Source organism: Pogona vitticeps, chromosome 2, assembly GCF_051106095.1.
Source record: "Pogona vitticeps strain Pit_001003342236 chromosome 2, PviZW2.1, whole genome shotgun sequence".
NCBI classification, from domain to species: domain Eukaryota; kingdom Metazoa; phylum Chordata; class Lepidosauria; order Squamata; family Agamidae; genus Pogona; species Pogona vitticeps.
In genome coordinates, this window is record NC_135784.1 from 8293465 (window position 1) to 8315753 (window position 22289).

The window sequence follows — 22289 nt, forward strand, 5'->3', positions numbered from 1 at the left end:
ATTGTCTTTCGACTCTCAGGGGTTTTTCATGTGATGTACAATCACTGTGCATCGTGATCCTCTTTCCTTTTTCTATGGACGTATGTCTTTTTTTCTTCTTGATTTTTTTCATGCGATCAGAAGTGCATCAACATTAATAGCAGCAGAAGCTGGAGTTTTCTTTATTTCTCTTTTTTCCTGGCTTTCCTTCTTCCCTTTTCCTCTTTTTAAATATGTAGAATTTCTTTGGTGTTTTGTTTTCAATAAAAGAATGACTGGCTCCATAGAATTCCCATTGTCCTCTTCATCACCTGAAGGAGAGAACAAAAGAGATCAAAGAGGAGTGGAATTTAAAAAGACCTGACTTACTTGGAGGAGTTCAAATCCTGAGGGCCAGATGAACTGCATCCAAGGATATTGAAGGATATTGAAGACTTCCAAAGAATAGCAAGGAGAGACAAGAGGGTCTTCTTAAATAAACAGTGCAAAGAAATATAGGAAAATAAGATAAAGGGATAAAATAGAGAGCTGTTCAGGAAAATTGGAGATATTAAAGGAAACATTTGTTCAAAGATGGACATGAAAAACCACTGGGCTAGTCAGGTATAAGCTAGCAAAAAATAGCAGAGAAGAGAAGAGAAACAAAATGCAAGGGAGATAGGGAACATTACAGAAAATCCAACACAGACTTCCAAATAATAGCATGGAGAGACAAGAGGGCCTTCTTAAATGGACAGTGCAAAGAAATATCCGAAAATAAGAGAAAGGGATAAACCAGAGATCTGTTCAAGAAAATTGGAGATATTAAAGGAAACTTTTGTTCAAAGATGGACATGATAGAGGACAAAAATTATAGGGACCTTACAGAAGCAGAAGACATCAAGAAGAGGTGGAAAGAATACAGAGGAATTATACCTGAAAGATTTGGATTTCCTGAACAACCTAGATAGTGTGGTTGCTGACTTTGAGCCAGACATCCTGGACAGCGAAGTCAAGTGGGGCTTAGAAAGCATGGCTAACAACATGGCCAGTGGAGGTGATGGCTGTGACACAATTCCATCTCTGAGACCTTTATATTCTTCTGATTCCTCACAAAGACACAAGCTGCACCTATCTTCTCTGCCACCAGATGTTTTCTTTTAAACATCAATCAATTCCAGGACACACCATTTAACAATCGCATTAAGTTTATTTATCAGGGTGGGGTTAATGATTGGTTGAAAATAACAGAGTCATTCACAGGCAGGAAATCACTTAGATAAACAAGTATGTATTTAACTCCTTCTATTACTTCACTATACTTCCCAATCTCTGATTTGAATCTACCTCAATCAATCAATACCCTTTGAATCTCTGATCTCAATCGTTATGTTCGTCCTCTCACTCTCACTGTCTCACACTCCTCCGCTCTCACACTCCACCAAAGCTTCACACAGAACTCTAACCTAACCTCTCTGTCCTCCAGACTCCTCTCTTTACTCCCCTTCTCTCCTGCTCCCACCTTCCATCCTTCTCATTGGCCCTCCTGTCATGGTTCCCTGGTGACGGACAGGTGCTGACTGGGGTACCCACTACAATGGCATTCCAGTTGAACTATTTAAAATCTTAGAAGATGCTGCTGCTAAGGTACTACACTCAATATGCCAGGAAATTTTGAAAGCTCAGCAGTTGTCAGAGGATTGGAAAAAGCAGTCCACATACCAATCCCAAAAAAGGGCATTGCGAAAGAATGCTCCAACTACCGCACAATTGCACTCATTCCACACGCTAGCAAGGTTATGCTCAAAATCCTACAAGGTAGGCTTCAGCAGTATCACTCTAGCCGCCTAGAGTGGCCCATTGGTCCATGTAGGGTACAAATCAAATCAAATCAAATCAAATCAAATCAAATCAATAAATAAATAAACTCCAAGATGTCCAAGCTGGATTTCGAAGGGGCAGAGGAACTAGAGAACAAATTGCTAACATGCACTGGATTAGGGAGAAAGCCAGAGAGTTCCAGAGAAACATCTAGTTCTGTTTCATTGACTATGCCAAAGCCTTTGACTGTGTGGACCACAGTGGCAGAAATAGGAGTGCCTGACCACCTCATCTATCTCCTGAGGAATCTGTATGTGGGACAGGAAGCAACAATTAGAACTAAATACGGAACAACTTATTGGTTAAAACTTCGGAAAGGAGTAGAACACAGCCACATATTGTCGCCCTGCTTATTTAACTTATATGCAGAATACATCATGCGAAAGGCTGGACTGGATGAATCCCAAGACAAAAATAAGATTGCCGGAAGAAATATCAACAACCTCAGATATGCAGCTGATACCACTCTGATGGCAGAAAGTGAAGAGAAATTAAAGAACCTCTTAATGAGGGTGAAAGAGGCAAGCACAAAAATGGTCTGAAGCTCAACATCAAAAAAAATAAGATTATGGCCACTGGTCCCATCACCTCCTGGCAAATAGAAGGGGAAGATACCAAGAGAGTGACATATTTTACTTTCTTAGGCTCCATGATCACTGCAGATGGTGACAGCAGCCACAAAATTAAAAGACGTCTGCTTCTTGGGAGGAAAGCGATGACAAACCTAGACAGCATGTTAAAAAGCAGAGACATCACCTTGCTGACAAAGGTCTACATAGTCAAAGCTGTGGTTTGTCCAGTAGCAATGTATGGAAGTGAGACCTGGACCATAAAGAAGGCTGACCGCCGAGGGAGGAGCTTCGTCCTGGTGAAGCTAGCAGCTCTTGGGAATAGCTCCCAGAGAAACTAGAACCACTTCAGTCTGGGATCCCCCTAGGAATGGGGGGAATTTAGGGGGGGTCAGAATTGACCCTCCTGAAGCTTGTGTGAGCCGCAGAAGTTAGAAGATTGGGCAGCAACTCGATTTTTCTTTCTTCTGGAAATTCAGATTAGCACAGACTGAAGATGGGTGCCATTTTTGGCAACAAGCCAGGACAGCTTCAGCGCCGAGAATAAGAGAACAAGAAGCACGGCAAAAATATAAATAAAATAATCGGAGCCCTTGTTCTATGAAAAACCCCATTAAAATGAAGAACAAGTGATTGTGTGAAAATTTATGACCAAAATTAGATAAGGAGGAGCGGCGTATTTAGCATGTCAGCTCGTAATTAAGCTGATCAAGGTCGTCTGGATTTTAAGAGAACAGCCAGGCAGAAACAGCTTGTGTTTTTATTAAGGGAAAAACTTCTGGACACTAGACAGGCTTTGAGAGAATAAAATCTGCTGTAAGCTGTACACTTTGGACCTTCTCTCCTTGTGGATATACAATTCTTAGACTGTGTGGGACTCTGTTTGCTGTGGAAAATACATTTGCTGGGACTCTGATTGTTGGCCCTCCCTGTTTGGGGGAGGAGAAGGAAGCCTTTGGAAGTAAAAAAATAGACTGTGAGCTGCGTTTGAACTGAACCTATGATTTAAATGGCACTCTGATAACATAGCCCGGCTGGGTGAAGGTAAAAATAAATCTTGAGAAGAGAAAAGAACATCTTCCGGTTTGGCGGCTGGCAACGAGTTGGACCTCTCTCCTTTTGGATATACAATTCTTAGACTGTGTGGGACTCTGTTTGCTGTGGAAAACACATTTGCTGGGACTCTGATGGTTGGCCCTCCCTGTTTGGGGGAGGAGAAGGAAGCCTTTGGGAGTTAAAAAATAGACTGTGAGCTGCGTTTGAACTGAACTAATGATACAAATGGCACTTTGATAACATAGCCCGGCTGGGTGAAGGTAAAAATAAATCTTGAGAAGAGAAAAGAACATCTTCCGGTTTGGCGGCTGGCAACAAGAAAAGGGATTGGACTATAAAAACACTTGAGAGACTCATGTTTTAAATTCCATCTTTTTGTTTGAGTTTCCCTGCTACTTTATTGTTAATACTGCCATAGTTTTAATGTAAAATATTGGTCTTGAGGGTTACTTATACAATATGTATATGTGGGCAAAGGGGAGAGGGAATTCTAAGTGAGGGATAAAAGAGTGGGAATTGAAGAGTATTATATATATATATATATATATATATATATATATATATATAGAGAGAGAGAGAGAGAGAGAGAGAGAGAGAGAGAGAGAGAGAGAGAGAGAGAGAGAGAGAGAGGGGAGATATATTGGAAAAATGGAACTTCTCCCTGGGGAAAATAGAGATCAATGGCTAGACTGGAAAATCTCCTTTCAAAGGACAGTGTGGGAAGGATTTGCGCAGGTAATTTATCGTCTTGACCAGATACAAGATCTTATTAAAGATCCTAAGGAAGAGAAAATAGCAGAGGTTAAATCATACCTAAGAGAAATGCCAGAGCCGGGTATATTGAAAACAATACCAGATAATACAAATGGGATGGTGTGTTACCCACTAAGCTATGTAGCCATAACAGCTAAGAAAATTGAGGTTGAAAAGAGAATTACTGCTTTAGGGGTTGTTCCCCCTTTCAAAATACAGAAGAAAACAGAGTCACAGAAAAAAAAGAAGCACATGGAGAAAAAGGGAGAAGTGAACAGTGTGTGTGTGTGTTTAGTCGTTTAGTCATGTCCGACTCTTCGTGACCCCATGGACCAGAGCACGCCAGGCCCTCCTGTCTTCTACTGCCCCCCGGAGTTGTGTCAGGTTCATGTTGGTTGCTTCGCAGACACTGTCCAGCCATCTCATCCTCGGTCGTCCCCTTCTCCTCTTGCCATCACACCTTCCTAACATCAAGGTTTTTTCCAAGGACTCTTTTCTTCTCATGAGATGGCCAAAGTACTGGAGCCTCAGCTTCAGGATCTGTCCTTCCAGTGAGCACTCAGGATTGATTTCCTTTAGAACTGATAGGTTTGTTCTCCTTGCAGTCCAGGGGATTCTCAAGAGCCTCCTCCAGCACCACAATTCAAAGGCATCAATTCTTCGGCGGTCAGCTTTCTTTATGGTCCAGCTCTCACTTCCATACATCACGACAGGAAAAACCATAGCTTTGACTATTCGGACTTTTGTTGGCAAGGTGATGTCTCTGCTTTTTAAGATGCTGTCAAGATTTGTCATCGCTTTCCTCCCAAGAAGAAGGCGTCTTTTAATTTCAGGGCTGCTGTCTCCATCTGCAGTGATCATGGAGCCCAGGAAGATAAAATTTGACACTGCCTCCATATCTTCCCCTTCTGTTTCCCAGGAGGTGATGGGACCAGTGGCCATGATCTTAGTTTTTTTGATGTTGAGTTTCAGACCGTTTTTTGCACTCTCCTCTTTCACTCTCATTACAAGGTTCTTTAATTCCTCCTCACTTTCTGCCATCAGAGTGGTATCATCTGCATATCGGAGGTTGTTGATATTTCTTCCGGCAGTCTTAATTCCGGCTTGGGTTTCTTCCAGTCCAGCCTTCCGCATGATGTATTCTGCATATAAGTTAAATAAGCTGGGGGACAATATACAGCCTTGCCGTACTCCTTTCCCAATTTTGAACCACTCAGTTGTTCCATGACCAGTTCTAACTGTTGCTTCCTGTCCCACATATAGGTTTTTCAGGAGACAGATAAAGTGGTCAGGCACTCCCATTTCTTTAAGAACTTGCCATAGTTTGCTGTGGTCCACACAGTCAAAGGCTTTCGCATAGTCAATAAAGCAGAAGTAGATATTTTTCTGGAACTCTCTGGCTTTCTCCATAATCCAGCGCAAGTTAGCAATTTGGTCTCGAGTTCCTCTGCCTCTTCGGAATCCAGCTTGTACTTCTGGGAGTTCTCGGTCCACATACTGCTGAAGCCTACCTTGCAGGATTTTGAGCATAACCTTGCTAGCGTGTGAAATGAGTGCAATTGTACGGTAGTTGGAGCATTCTTTGGCACTGCCTTTCTTTGGGATTGGGATGTAGACTGATCTTTTCCAATCCTCTGGCCACTGTTGAGTTTTCCAAACTTGCTGGCATATTGAATGTAGCACCTTAACAGCATCATCTTTCAAGATTTTAAATAGTTCAACTGGAATGCCATCACCTCCACTGGCCTGAACAGAATATATACTATTTTAGACCTGTCGAGTGTACTTTCAAGACAAAAGGAGGGTGAAAGAGAGGATATATTTCACAATTGGTCTTGGTGTTCTGATGGTGTTGGAATAACTTAGATGTAAGCTGCATTAATTGTAAGTTGAAAGCTAAAGGGGTAAATACATAGACAAATAGCTAGAAGAAGAAGAAGAAGAAGAAGAAGAAGAAGAAGAAGAAGAAGAAGAAGAAGAAGAAGAAGAAGAAGAAAGATGAGCTTTTATTGGAATATTAATAGATTATATGTTTATATACTTAATATGAAAAGATTGAATGATTATACATTTGATGTTCTCTTATACTCAAAACCCCTTTTTCCACCCTTTCCATTGCCCTTTACCTTCTGTATCCCTTCCCCATTTCCTAATAGTTTTGAAAATAAATAAATAAATAGATAGATAGATAGATAGATAGATAGATAGATAGATAGATAGATAGATAGATAGATAGATAGATAGATAGATAGATAGATAGATAGATAGATAAATAAATAAATAAATAAATAAATAAATAAAAGAGAAGGCTGACCGCCGAAGAATTGATGCTTTTCAATTTTGGTGCTGGAGGAGACTCTTGGGAATCCCCTGGACTGCAAAGAAAACAAAGCTATCCATTTTGAAAGAAATCAATGCTGAGTGCTCACGGGAAGGATAAATCCTGAAGCTTTGGATGTGTCATGAGAAGAGAAGATTCTCTGGCAAAGATCTTGATGTTCGTAAAGAGTGAAGGAAAGAGTGAAGAGGACGACGGAGGACAAGACGGATGGACAATGTCATCGAAGTGACCAACATGAATTTGGCCCAGCTCCGGGAAGTAGTGGAAGACAGGAGGGCCTGGTGTGCTCTGGTCCATGGGGTCACAAAGAGTCGGGCATGACTTAACAACTAAACAACAATGCAAACACCTAGAAAACGATGCAGTAATAGAGGTGGTGGCTCCTCACCTCTGGAACAACTTGCCTCCAGAGATTCGTGAAGCCCCATCGCTGGGTATTTTTAAGACCCATCTAAAAACTTGGATTTTTAAGCAGGCCTTCTCTCCAGATAACCCTCAATCTTTCCTTCTTTTCCTATCCTTTATCATGTTGCCGTCTTGAAGAATTTGTTTACTTTTAATTGCTTATAGTTCATTGTTTATTGTTGGATAATTTTATTCTGTTATATGTATGTTATTCTATTTTTATCTGTCTGGAAGCTGCCTAGAGTGGTCATACTGACCAGATAGTGGGGTACAAATAAAATAAAATAATAGATTTGTCAAGAACAAAACCTGCCAGACTTACCTGATCTCATTTTTGACCTCCCTGACAGAAAGAGGGAATGCTGTATATGTAGTATATCTTGACTTCAGCAAAGCTTTTGACCAAGTGATCCCATTATTATAAAGCTAACTAAGTGTGGGCTGGATAGAACAAAGTATTGCATCTTGAAGAAAGAAACCAATCACAGTTCCAAGATGGAATGTCCCTGGCTCAGCAATTCTATAAGCAAAAAAAGATCTTGGAATCATCCTAGATGACAAGCTGAGCATGACCCAACAGTGTGATGTGGCTCCAAAAAAAGCAAACAGTATTTTTAAAAAGGTAACGGTTCCCCTTGACATTTAGTCCAGTCGTGTCCGACTCTAGGGGGCGGTGCTCATCCCTGTTTCCAGGCCATACAGCCAGCATTTGTCCGTAGACAGTCATGTGGCCAGTGTGACTAGACATGGAACACAGTTACCTTTCCACTGTGGTGTACCTATTCATCCACACACATTTTTACAGGCTTTTGAACTGCTAGGTTGGCAGGAGAAACACTATTTTAGGCATTAAAAGAAGTTTATTCTCCAAATCCCACAAGGTGCTAGTTCCTCTCTATTCAGCGTTGGTTAGGCCTCCTAACCACACATAAAGAAAAGTACTGACAAATTGGACCAAGTTCAGAGGAGGGCAACCAGGATGATCAGAGGGCTGGAAACCAAGCCGTGGGAGGAAAGGCGGAAAGAATTGGGCATTTTTGGCCTTGAGAAAAGAAGGCTGAGGGGACATATGATCACACTCTTCAAAGACTCTCCTACAAAAGAGAGGCAGGGTCCTCCCAGAGTGTGGGAAATGCAAAAATGGGGTGAACTGTACAGAAAGCCAGATTTAGGCTGAATCAGGCAAAACGTCTTAACTATTTACAGTGGAATGATCATGGGATCTACTACCTTTATTGAACAGAGGGTTGGACTAGATGGCCTTACAGGCCCCGTCCAACTTCACTATTCTCCAATTCTGTACCTCAAGAGGTGGTGAACCAGCCCTGGAGGCGTTCAAAAGAAATTTAGACAACCACCTGGCAGATATCCTTTGATGTGTTTACCTTCATTGAGCAGGGGGCTGGACTGGATGGTCTCAGATTCCCCTTCCAACTTCATGATTCTGGGACTCATGCTTTCCGAGAGGCGGCCTGCATTGGAGAATGTCTCACTGCACATGCGTGATTCCCCCTCTCAGCTGAGGGGCAGGCGCACAGGGAACCCAGCCTCTGCAAGCAGCTGCTAGCCTTCCTCTCACGATGGCAGCGGTGGTGGCAGGAAACGTTAAGGAGGACAGAGGGGCTGCGGGAATGGAGTGGAGGGAAGAAGGGTGTTTGGGCAGGAGGGGGCCAACGAACCAAAAAGTTCAGGAGTGTATTGAGGGATAGGACCCTGTCAGGGTATAGAATTTTATAGGCCTGAACCCATGTTTCATTAACGAGCTGCCATTATGTGCAAATGAGAGAAAAGCTGAATCATCCTAAGCTGATGCAATGAGGTGAAACCAGAAAGAGCCCAGGTGCAGAGATGAGGTCACCTGGAACCCGATTGGACTGGACAGAGACAAGATTATGTATAAATATGGACTGTGTCTGTGATATGTTGTCTTCTTCTGATGTGATTTTCTGCCACGCATGCTGTTGGACTGTATGAAGACTTCTAAATGTGCTGTAGAGACCTGCCTATATATAAGTGTACATATATGTAAATATAACCGTCAAAGAAGAACTGGTAAAGTGTCTTCATTTACTCTGCGCCAGAAGCGTAACAGATCCTATATAAAGGGTAGTAAAGTCAGGGGGGAGGGTAAAATGCCTGCCAGGACCATCCTCATTACCCCCAGGATTTTCATTTTAACCCCATTTGGGGTAATTTACCCCTGTTTCCTGACCACTGGAATAGGGAGATTTTTGACAACAGGTTTCTCTAAAAAAGGTCTTCACTGACCAAGGATCTCACTTTTATGAGCTGGACCTTTGGACTGACGTGGAAATTGTATCGGGCGAAGCCACCAAAGGTTTCCGTTTGTAATCCCTACGCAAATGGGCAAGTGGAAAGGTTTAATCGAACACTGAGGGGAACATGTTTACACCTGTGGAGAAACCGTGGGGGGGAATCACCAAAAGCAATCCTTAATTTGAAAAAAAAAAAAAAGACATTTCTTGCCACTTCTTGCTCGCCTCCTTTCTTGTTTCCTGAAATAATCTTTTCTGCTCTTCCACAGCCTGGGCAACGCCTGCCACCTGGCAGGAGCTGAGGTTCCCCCCACAGCCTGGGATCGGGGCCCCAGTAGTCCAGGCGCAAAGCTCTGCCTCCCTTCCTTGGCTGTGGTTTTTATCCCCTTCCTTCCAGATCATTCCCTTGCCTGCCCACAAGTTTAGGAGACGAAAGCACCCCATCCATGCCGGATGCAGGGGAAGAGGGGTCTCTGGAGAGAGGGGGGGATCCGGTGCTCTCGGGAGCATCTGGTGGGGACAGAGGGAGAGACTAGAAGGGGGACTAAGAGGGGCCCTGGGCCTGATCCACCACAGGGCTCTCCTGAGGTTCTTATGCAGCTTCCTGTAGGAGAAAGGCGAGAGGGAAAAAGGACTCTCTATCCCACCGTTCCCTCCCCAAAAGAACCAGACAACCAGGAGCAGCTTGGAAGGAAAAGCCCCCAAGCCGAGCTGCTTCTCACCCACAGCAGTTAAGGCAGGGTTGAGCTGAGGAGGATTGGCAACTAAAATACTAACAACACTCTGCACATGTTCAGAGATGGAGCATGGTAGATAACCAATTGGGGGATCTTGCAATCTGGGCTCGAACCTGCACTTGGCCCAGGAAACTCACCAGTCGTCTGCCTCCTTCTGGGGCCTTCTTTTGGGAAACCCGAGGTCTCTCACCCCCCCCCCCCCAGTTGACTGGGAGTCGCTTCACAGGCGACGAAACAAAGCGGGGAGAACCGACCCAAAGGAACGGGAAGAAGATGGAGGTTTCACATCCGCTCAGTCCTCTGTCAGGGGCGGAGAAGAAGACCAGGCGGGGTCCTGCCCATCTCTGTGGCCTCTCTGCCCCTCGAGAGCGGCTAAGGGAGATCCTGCCCTGCTTTCCTCTGCGGATAAAAAAAACCTTTTCCAGCAAGACCACGAGGAAGCCCCCACCCCAACACAGAGAGAAAGGGGGAGAGAGGAAATCCCTCCACCCACCCACCCCAAACCCCTTCCTGTAGTAGATCCCCAGCCTGGGTTCTGGTCGGGAGGGGGATCTGGTCGGCCCTTCCCTCTCCTGGATCCAGAGGCACTGCTTCTTAAGGGGGAGGGGGATCCAGAAGAGGCTCAGGAGGGCAGGGCAGGCATGGGGGGAGCCCCATCGCTCCCACCTCACCCCCTCTTCTCTCCCAGAGCACCATTTCTGGGACCCCCGTGTCCCTCTTTTGCAGCCCCCTCCCTCCCTGCACTCCCCCGGGACAGGGGGCCTTAAAATAACTTTTCCAAGGGGGTTGAAGCTGGGAGGGTGCGTAGACGAATGAGAAACTGAGGGGAAGCGACGCTCCCTCCTTTCCTCTCTGCCACCCCCCCCAAAGGGGCTCCTCCAGGCTCTGGGGAAAGAAAGGGGTCTCCTCGCAGGAAAGCCGAGGAAGACCCACGGATACACACACAAAGGGCCCGGGTGTTTTGCCGGGAGGGGGCGAGGATGGATCGATACCCCTCCCAGAGGTCTCATCTGTTCCCCCTCCGAATTCTCCACCCGCCCAAGGAGGAGGAAGAGGAGGAGGGACAGGACAAAAAAGGAGAGACGCTTCCTCCTCCCCCTCCCCCCCTTGTAAGGCCTCCCCCCCCCCCCGTTACAGACCAAGCGGAAGGAGGGGCCCCCTCCGGATTGAACGGCCTCTGGGGATGGAGGGGGAAAGATTCTTTTTCTGGGTATTTTTATAATATATCTCATTGCAACCCCTTCTACCCCCCTTAGCCTCCCACCCAGTCCTGCACCCCCGCCCCCATTGCTCAACTCCTGGCAGCTCCTCGGGGGGGGGAACTCGCGAGGAAGCCCCTCCCGTCCCCCTTTGCAAAGCGGCCTTTTACGGAGGGGGGAAATCCTAGATGTGTACGGGGGGTATGACGAGGCCGGACTCCCACCTTCCCACCTCCGGTTCCGCCTCGACCCACCCCCTGGGAGCGGCTCCCCCTATATTCCCTCCCCCTTTAAGAGCGTCTCGGTTTTTTCCTGTTTTCCAGCATGGAAAGAAGGGTTGGCGGGGGGGGGGGGGGAGGAGCGGAAGGGGCGGAGCCTCAAAGGGGGGCAGAAACAGGAGGGGGAGGCGGAAGGGGGAGGGGAGAGCCTCCTTATCCCCCCCCCGCCCCGCCAAGGGGGTCTGCCAAGCGTTTCACGGCTGCCGCCCCCCCAGGAATAAAAGCGGGGAGCAGCCCGCCCACGAGCCCTTTCCTGGCACAGCTCAACCTCTTTGGGGGGAGACGCCCTCCAGTGATTGATCCTCCCCGTGTCACTCCTGGAGAGGGCCCCCCTGCCAGGTCCAGCGCCCTCCCCACGGAAAGAAAGCGAACCCAGGATGAATCTGTGGCGCGGGGGGGGGGAGTTCAATGGGAAGCCCCCCCCCCGCGAAGAAGGGGAAGGCATGAAACCCTGTGGCTCAACACGCTGCCCTTGGAAGGCAGGATGCTCTGGCTCTCTCTGCGCGAATTGAAAGATGGCAAGGAGCCTTCGTCTCAGTCTGTGCAAGGGGGACACACACACACACACACACACACACACACACACACACACACACACACACACACACACACACACACAGAGAGAGAGAGAGAGAGAGAGAGAGAGAGAAATCATGCAGAGCCACAAATACACACAGTTCCGCTGCCTCTCACACAGTGGGCTGTGGCCGGCAGGTGATCTTTGGCTCCCTCTGAATGCAGGCACGCTGGTCTGGTCAGGTCCCAAGTGCAGCTCCGGCTAAAAGCCCTCTCTCCCCCAAGGCCAGGTGGCTGAAGTTGGGTAGCGGATGAGGCAGCCAGGAGCAGCAGGGCCCATTCCTGCAGAAGCAGAGGGACTCTGGCTTCCTCTGCACGCAGGCACGCTGGTCCTTGCAAGAAGGACTCTGCTAATGACCAGCGCATAAAGCGTTTTCATGCAATGACATTACTCAAGGGCAGTTACTCACTCATACAGTGGCACAGCTTCAGCAGCAACAACTGCAATCCCAAGCCAACGCTGATTCCCAGGCCAAGTGCCCTCTGCTTCCTCCCGAAAAGTTTGAAGGAAACGTGGAGGAGTTTCCAGCATTCCTGGCAGAGTGTAAACTGTACAGTATATTGAGTTGCGCGCCAGAGACTTTCCCATGGACAAAACCAAGGTATGCTTCATAGTCAGCCTTCTCAAGGGACAGGCAGCTAAATGGGCTACTCCTCTACTCCTTGCTCCTTCACCCCTGCTAACCAATTACCAGGGCTTTTTGGAACATATCTCAGGAGCTTTTGCTAATCCTTTGAAAGCTGCTACTGCCAATAGGAAGATTCGGGCCCTGAAACAGGGTAAGGGTTCGGTCTCCCAGTATTCCATTGAGTTCAGACTCTTGGCTCAAGACTTGTTCTGGAATGAGGCAGCTCTCATGGACCAATATATGGAGGGGTTGCCTGAGGATATCCTGGATGAGCTTGTGTAGATCGACCCAATATGCTGCAAGAACTAATCACGCTGTGCCTTCACATTGATGGCTGCCTGGAGAGCCAACACCTACCACAGGGTGGTTCCCATCCCTTGCAGCCACCCCGACGCCCACCAACACTAGACAAGAGGAGCCCATGCAGTTAGGGGCTGCTTGGCCACACCTCACCCCTGAGGAAAAAACATGACACGGTTCCTAGATTCTCTGCCTGTACTGTGGAGGAGCAGGACACTTTGCGTCTGGCTGCTTGGTCAAGTGGCACACCCCGGCTCTGCGCTACCACCATCAGTAAAAGATTTGCCCCACGTCTGATTGGACCCCCCAGCCGTGGGGCACTTAGCTGGGTCCCCTGAACCCTATGTTAATATCCAGGGTCCTTTCCTTGTGCCAGTGAAACTTTACTTACCGGATGGCTGTTTGTTTATGCCAGGGTTGATTCTGGGGCCGACCGTTGTTTCATTGACACAGCCTTTGTGAAACAACACTGGATCACCGTACAGGATAAAGAGACCATGACCCTAGTTGAGTCCATAGATGGGTGTCTCCTCCTCTCTGGCCCAGTGACCCAGGAAACCCACCTCCAGGTCCAACACCATCAGGAGCAACTACAATTCAACGTTGCACACATGTCGTGTTTCCCGCTTATTCTGGGACTTTCCTGGCTCCGAACACATAACCCCCTAATGGATTGAATACAAGGGGAGTTGCGTTTCAGGGACTCGTGTCTGGATCTGGGTCCACCAGCTACCTTGGCTGCAGCAGGGTCAACAGATAGTCCCATGATACCCTTGGAATACAAGGACCTTGTTGAAGTCTTTGAGGAGAAGGGGGCTGACCAGCTACCCAGGCACTGACTTTACAATTGTGGTATGAATTTAGTGCCTTTCTGTGGTGCGTATCTACCCTATGTCTGAACCAGAACTCACAGCCTTGCAGGCCTTTCTTGATAAAAACCATTATCTTTGTTAAGAGGAAGGGTGCACAGCTTTGCCCCTGCAATGACTACTGGGCTTTGAATAAAATAACCATTCGAGACCATTACCCCCTGCCATTGATCGGCAAACTCCTGGATTGCCTTAAGGGGGCACGTATTTATATCAAGTTGGACCTCCATGGCACCTATAATTTGGTGTGCATCCATGCTGGCGACGAGTGGAAGATGGCTTTCAGAACTCGTTATGGCCAGCATAAATACTTGGTCATGCCTTTTGCTATAACCAATGCTCCGGCTGTGTTCCAGCATTTCATGAACATCATCTTTGGGGATCTGGATGACATTTTGATTTACTCCCAAGACCCTGCTCAGCACATGGAACACATTTGTCAGGTCTTACAATGATTATGAGACCACCGACTCTATGCCAAGCTGGAGAAGTGTGACTTCAACTTGCAGCAAGTCAAGTTCCTAGGTCACATTGGGATCCAGATAGACCCAAAGAAAATAGTCACTTCCAACCTGGTAGAAGCCCTGGAATCATAAGGATGTGCAGCGGTTTCTCGGCTTCGCGAACTATTACCGACAGTTCATACCAGTGTACGTGAACATAACCACGCCGCTGACCCATGTGTGGAGCCCCAGAGCAGAGACAGGAGGCGTTTTTAGGAGTGCCGTCACTCCCCATGGTTAATAGGGAGACTCAAACAACCCCACCACCCTCTCCTCCTAAGAAAGAACAACGGAGTACAGATACACAGGAGTTGGAGGAGATCAACAGAAGTAAACATCAAGGAGTAGATACTTGGGATCTGTCGGTGGTAAAGAGAAGGTTAAATGTAGCCACCCAGACAGTTGGGGACAGGGCAGGAAAGGAACAACGGCCGGTGGTGGAGGTGGGAGTAGGGGATATAGAAGGGACCCGCGATGAAATCCTGGGTGGTTGGGAACTGATTTGGGTTCAGGATCCCTGGACCGGCAAATGGGAGCAGGTTTGAGTGCCTCATGAGGAAGCTGCGAAGCAGAGAAGACAAGGCGTACCCCAGAGACCATCTTACTGGGGTGAGATCGAGACTAAAGAGTGGCAGAGAAAGATAAAGGATTGCCTGGGAGCAGGAGACCAAATGGGCATGGCATTTGGAGGAGCTGAGGAAGATGGGCCGCTTCCTGGACCGTGGCTTGAACCCCAAGGAGAGGGATCCCCATTATGGGGGTGGATCGGAGATGAGGAGACCCTCCCCCTTCTAACTCCTGACGAAGAAGAAGGTGAATCCCACAAACCTGAAAAGGTGTTGGATGGACCATGGGATCTGAGAGACGTTAATCCTTTTGGTAACAGTTCATGGACACCCTTGCGAGCTACGTTCCAGCCGCAAGAGAAATTAGAAGTTCAACATATTGATGTTTCTATACCTGTTCCAAAGTTTATAAATCAAGAACACTTGTTTGATGTTAAACATTCTCATGGTTTATTTGGGGAAAAGGAGAGCCTTAAGCCCGAACCTTCACACTGTGTCATCTAAATCTTAGGAAACTGTTTAGGTTCTAAATTAGTGTCTGGCATCTGTAATGGAGTGAAGGGTGAGAGCCTGGTCTCTCAGTTGTTGGAAGGATGCAGCTGTGCCACAGAAGCCCAAAGGCATGCAATCGAATTGATAGAGCTCCTTGGTGGTGGAGAACATGGTTTTATCTCTGTCTTCCTTCTGCATCAAGTAATCCCTGATGAGGTCCAAGGAGGTGAGGAATTGTGCTTTCCCTAAACTCTTTAATGTTGGAGGTTGATGTGAAATTGAACACTGCCATCCAGTTTGGACACTAAGATAGGCCTGCACCTCCATGGGCAATGGGATGGCTGCATGACTCTGAGATGGATGACATTTTTCACTGCCCCTTTAATTTCCTGCCATAGATGTATTGACCCGTTTCTCCCTGGAGCCCACATTACTACACCTGGGTTGATGTTGATGGCAGGATTCTCCAATAAGTCAATGAAAATACATCCGAGAATTCTACCTTTTGTTGAAGCTCTTTTCAAGGGGACAAATCCTCCCTCAGGGCTACTTGCTTCTGGGATTCCTGCTCTACCAGGGCAGCCGCAGGTCCCAGCAAGGCATCTCCTACATTCCCTAATGTAGGGTATGGCCCTTCCACTCTTCCTCCAGATTTACATGAAAGAGTTACAGTGGGTTGTGATGATTGGGGATATAAATCATGTACTCAATGGGCCCAACACACTGGACTACCTCAAATGGGCTCTGTCACTGGCCAAGGAACTTTGCTGAGGTGGAGGGGAGTAGACGGATTACCTTTGGTTTCAGTTGGAACTCCTGGGGTTTCAATTTGGTGTTGTAACCATGCTTCTGGGCCAGTTGGAGCATACTGGTAACTGTTCTCACATTCCATGCAGCTTACGTTTTTTCACTTAGGTGTCTATCAGATCAAGTATGGAACTGGTGCTCAGATGAGAGCAGGGAATATGGTCTTGGCTTTGCGGTTAGAAATACTCCAGAGTCTATTCAGAAGCATAGTGTGGATTTTGAGCTAACAGATCCATCCCCGAGATGGTTGTTGTTGTTTAGTTGTTAAATTATGTCCGACTCTTTGTGACCCCATGGACCAGAGCATGCCAGGCCCTCCTCTCTTCCACTGCCTCCTGGAATGGCAAAGTATTCTCCCTCAAACTCCTGCGGAGAAATGTAGGGGGAAATGACAACCATTCTTTTTTGCCTTCATAGATAATCTAACAAAGGTCTTTGATTTGGTTATCAGACAGTGTTTTTTAAATACTTCCCAAGATTGGATGTCCACCTCGACTCCTTAACATAATCAGGTTGTTTCATTGAAGGGCACTGTGGTTTTTGATGGCTCAAAATCAGATCCCTTTGACATCAGATGTCAGGGCTGTGTCCTCACGCTGACCCTGTTTGGCCAGGTTCCTCTACTTCGTTAATTAATAAAGTTGTCTTTCCTGACCGCATTCACCAACAATTCTATAACCAAATCAAATAATAACAGGGAAAGCAGGTATCCTCATGTTGTATTCCAACCTTGGGAAATCTGTTCTGGTCACTAATACTCTCACAAATTTTTCCCTATATAATCGCAGTACAACGTGCTTTGTTATTCCTGCTTTCATTTTACTTTCACAGCTGTTCCTGGTCAGTGGAAAAGCAGATCACGGAAGAGGGTGGCAGCCTGTGCAGGATGGGGAGTGAGATCTTCTGGAACCACACTGGGGAGATCTCCTCAAGGACAAAATGTTGGAGATTTCTCGAAATGAGGTCTCTCCAGGTAAGGGTCCCTTTTCCACCTGGGCACAAATTGTGACTGTTATTTCTAACATGCCACTGTTTATAGAAGTGGCCAAACTTTCAAAGCTTCAAAGAAGGTCACAACAAATAATCCAAGAACCACCACTCAACCTCAGAGCTGTTTTGCAATACAGGCTATTTATTGGAGACAATGATCATGGAATGGCACCATTCCCCTCAAGGCCAACCTAGCCACTGTTACAGTAGAAGTCCCATCTGCCTGTTACAAGTCCATTTCTTGATTAATATGGCTAATTAATATAACAGTCCTGCCTCTTCAATTTTCATAGGAAAACCAAAATACTTTGTACAGAAAGTGAATAAGGATCTTTATGTGAAGGCTTTATTGAAATGGCAGGCATCTAAACTCTGATCTAATTCTTAATAACTCTATCCTATCATTCTCAAAGCACAAAACAGAGTAAAATTATTGTCCTATGGTTAAGAAAAGTACACTATTTAATTTCTAAAAAACCATTTCCCATTAAAAACCATTTCACATTTAAAAAAGCCACTACAAAATGATGGGTTACAGATTGTATTCTAATTAGCTTATAAATGCTCACACACTATGAAAAGCTGCATTGTGTAACTTCTTCAGGGCTTACTTTCATTCAAAATAATTAAATTCCAACCCGAATGTCATTCCCAATAAAATCCTCACCACAAAAAAGGCAGCTCCCTAACAAAAACATTTTGCCCATCAAGATGAACACCTGAAAGAAAAATCACAACATTGTTCTTCTAGCAAACATCTTCAAACAGTTGTTTCTCTCACACTTCATAATTCCATGCACTTCTACGGTTTTTCCCCTGTGTGAGTTCTTTGATGTAAACGCAAGGATTTGCAGTGACTGAAGGTCTTTCCACATTCCAAGCATTTATATGGTTTCTCCCCAGTGTGAGTTCTTTGATGTGATTTAAGGGTACTCTTATCACTGAAGCTCTTTCCACATTCCATGCATTTATATGGTTTCTCCCCAGTGTGAGTTCTTTGATGTGAACTCAAGTTACAGCTCTGACTGAAGCTCTTTCCACATTCCATGCATTTATATTGTTTCTCCCCTGTGTGAGTTCTTAGATGTGAACTCAGGTGATGTTGCCGACTGAAGCTCTTTCCACATTCCATGCATTTATATGGTTTCTCCCCAGTGTGAGTTCTTTGATGTGATTTAAGGGTACTCTTATCACTGAAGCTCTTTCCACATTCCATGCATTTATATGGTTTCTCCCCAGTGTGAGTTCTTAGATGTGAACTCAGGTGATCTTGCTGACTGAAGCACTTCCCACATTCCATGCATTTATATGGTTTCTCCCCAGTGTGAGTTCTTTGATGTGAACTTAAGTTACTGCCGTGACTGAAGCTCTTCCCACATTCCATGCATTTATATGGTTTCTCCCCAGTGTGAGTTCTTTGATGTGAACTTAAGTGACTGCTTTTTCTGAAGCACTTTCCACATTCCATGCATTTATATGGTTTCTCCCCAGTGTGCGTTCTTTGATGTGAACTCAGGGATATTCTTTGACTGAAGCTCTTTCCACATTCCATGCATTTATATGGTTTCTCCCCAGTGTGAGTTCTTTGATGTATACTCAGTTGAACTTGGAGACGGAAGTTCTTCCCACATTCGATGCATTTATATGGTTTCTCCCCAGTGTGAGTTCTTTGATGTGACCTTAGGTGATCTCTCTGACTAAAGCTCTTCCCACATTCCATGCATTTATATGGTTTTTCCCCAGTGTGAGTTCTTTGATGTATATTAAGGTTACTACGGTGACTGAAGGTCTTCTCACATTCCAAGCATTTATATGGTTTCTCCCCAGTGTGAGTTCTTTGATGTGATCTAAGCGTACTGTTGTCAGTGAAGCTCTTTCCACATTCCAAGCATTTATATGGTTTTTCCCCAGTGTGAGTTCTTTGATGTAAATTAAGGTTACTACGGTGATTGAAGGTCTTCTCACATTCCGAGCATTTATATGGTTTTCCCCCAGTGTGAGTTCTTTGATGTAAATTAAGGTTACTACGGTTACTGAAGCTCTTTCCACATTCCATGCATTTATAAGGTTTCTCCCCAGTGTGAGTTCTTTGATGGCAACTGAGCGTACTGCTCTTACTGAAGCTCTTTCCACACTGTAGCCATTTATATTGTCTCTCACCTTGCAGGGATTTGTCACTCGAAGTATAGTCACTGTGCATCATGATGCTCTTTCCTTTTTCTATGCATTGACTTCGTTTCTCCTCTAGGTGAACTACGTCAAGACCACTGTCATCTGAGGCACCCTTGAATGTTTATCTGCCCAGGGAAACTTTTGTCCTTTCTTTTCCTTGTTGATTTTTTCACGTGATCAGAAGTGCATCAAATTCAATAGCAGTCGAAGCTGGAGTTTTCTTTATCTCTTTTTTTCCTGGCTTCCCTTCTTCCCTTTCCTTTTAATGTGTAAAGAATTTTTTGTTGTTGTTCCACACTTGGGTTTTCATTTTAATGAAAGACTGTCTGGTTCTACAGAATTGCAGTTGTCCTCTTCATCGCCTGTTGGAGGGGGGAAAAAAGAGATGAAAGAGGAGTTTAACATAAAAGGAATACCTTACTTGTATTCATGAAGGCTTTCACGGCTGGGATATAATGGTTGTTGTGGGTTTTCTGGGCTCTTTGGCCATGTTTTGAAGGTTGTTCTTCCTAATGTTTCAACAGTATCTGTGGCTAGCATCTTCAGAGGACAGCACTTTGTGATCTGCTCTGGTGTAGTTTGTTTGGGACTCCCTATCAACCAAACAAAGTACACCAGAGTACTCCCAAACAAAGTACACCAGAGCACAGAGTGCTGTCCTCGGAAGTGCCGGAAAAAACGACAACCACCAAATATCTTACTTGTTTTGAGGATTTCAAATCCCCAGGACTAGATGAACTGCATCCAAGGATACTGAGCAAACTGGATGAAGAAACTGCAGAACCACTGTCTAATATTCACTTGTCATCATGGGAGGTGGGTGAAGAGCCAGGCAGGTTGAGGAGAGTTGACACTCTTCCAATCTTCAAAAAGGGGAACCAGGAAACTGCAGACCAGTCAGCCTGACATCCATCTCAGGGAAAATTCTTGAACCGATTACAAAGCAGACACTCTGCATGCAACTTGAAAACAATGCAGTAAGAACTGAAACCCAAAATAGACTGAAGGAACTAGGCACGTTTGGCTTTGAGAAAAGGAGTCTGAGGTGAGAGACATGATTCCCCCCTTTTCCCAACATGGCAATCAGTTTATACTGTGTATTGGTCTGGTCTCTGAAGTTTGTTATTTGTTTTCTTTTGTTAAGTTCTGTCTAATAATTTTTTCCTCACTTGATCCTAATTTCTACTGGTCTTAGATAATTGGAGAATTCCTCTTCACCTTCTGATGGGATGACTTCCTGCACAAAAGCTGGTCCGCACCTGTCTAAGGACAGAAAGATCCGAAGCCAGTACAGTGGTGCCTCGCTTACCGACTGCACCGTAGAACGATGAATCCGCATAACAAGGCCGTTTTCGCGATCGCAAATACGATCGCATACCGATGGCCCCTATGTCCGAAAATCGCTTTGCGAAAAACCAGTAAGCATTTCGCTTACCAATCTTTGCAAAACAAAGCCGCGGATCAGCTGTTCGGCAGCTCCAAAAAGTCCACCGGAAGCTCCGAAATGGCCACGGGCAGCTTTTTCGCACCCTCCCCTTGCTTAACGAGGGTGCGAAAATGGCTGCCACAATGAGGAAACATCGCTGAACGGTGAGTAAAGGAGCCTATTGGAACGCATTAAACAACGGTTTTTTGATTCGTTCAGTGATGTTTCGCCATAGCGAAGGTTAATCCAGAACGGATTAACCTCGCTATGCGAGGCACCACTGTATTTAGAAAATTGATAGAAATGAAAGTCAGAGGAATGCATGAAAACCTCATGCTAAGAACATCACGGGAGGTTCAGAATGGTTCCCCCACTTGACAGCGGGACCGTCACTAACATCCAGAAAATCGTGGGAACCGAATGATCCATTCATAACAGACCGTCTAATCTCTCGGGACATAGTCAATTAAATTTCTGAACAGGAAGGACTCCTGGAATCTCCGGCTGCTTGCACGGGGACTACAGATGGTATGCTCATTGCTTGTTAGAGGAAGTGGTGGAGGGTTCAAGAAGGGGTTGCAGAAGAGGAAAGAAGGTGTACTTAAGGGATGGAATGGTTTACATTTTAATTCAAGTATGATGAATTAATCTATCTAATACATCAATATAATGAAATGCAAAATGGATATCTGAGTTTAAACTCCGCTGGCGACTGTTTTTGCTTCACTATCACTTGAGGGGGTTGGGGAGATGTAAATTAACCTGGGATTTTAGCTAATACTTTAACTATTGACCAAATAAAACTATAATTAGAACTTCAACTTTTATAATTGATCAACCCTATTTAAATTTATTTCAACATAAACTGAATACACCAATTGATTCATTGATTTTTTTCCCCAGTGATAAACTTTTAGTACAGTGGTGCCTCGCATAAAAATGTTAATTGGTTCCAGAAAAAAAAACCGTTATGTGAAACCATCGTTATGTGAAGCACCATTTCCCATAGGAATGCACTGAAAACCAGTTAATCCGTTCCAATTGGAACGGATTATCCGGTTTTTTCCCTCCCCCCGCGGCTTGGATCTGACCCATGGCGGCTACCTCAGCCATGGCTGGACTCCCTAGAGTCCGGCCATGGCTGGGGTAGCCGCTGCGGCTCGGATCCAAGCTGCGGGGGGAGGGTGGTGGGATTGGGATCCCACCAACCGCCGGTTACCCTTTAAGCGGCGGGGACAGGCTGGGGGGTGGTTCGGGAAGCTTGAAGCCTCTCCGCGCCGCCTACCCCGACCGTTCTCGGACTTCCAGAAGTCCGAGAACGGTCTGGGTAAGCAGCGCGGGGAGGCTTCAAGCTTCCTGATCCACCCCCCACCCTGTCCCCGCCGCTTAAAGCCTTCTTGCACTGCCTAGCCCGCCCGTTCACGGCCTGGGTAGGCAGCGCGGGGAGGCTACCGGCATCGGAGACAGGCTGGGGGGTGGACCGGGAAGCTTGAAGCCTCTCCGCGC

At 46.0% G+C, this 22289-nt stretch overlaps 2 protein-coding genes across 2 annotated transcripts in view; both read right to left on the reverse strand.

Annotated features, from left to right (window-relative positions):
• LOC110071634 (uncharacterized) overlaps positions 1–22289 on the reverse strand; it is a 61438-nt gene that overhangs the window by 34497 nt on the left and 4652 nt on the right. The gene's annotated exons all lie outside the window — the stretch shown is intronic.
• Positions 1–22289, reverse strand: part of LOC140703808 (uncharacterized) — a 31987-nt gene that overhangs the window by 2839 nt on the left and 6859 nt on the right. Inside the window, 1 exon segment of the mRNA XM_078387993.1 lies at positions 18028–19719. Within this exon segment, the coding sequence (XP_078244119.1) occupies positions 18028–19388 (1361 nt within the window). The 5' untranslated portion in view covers positions 19389–19719.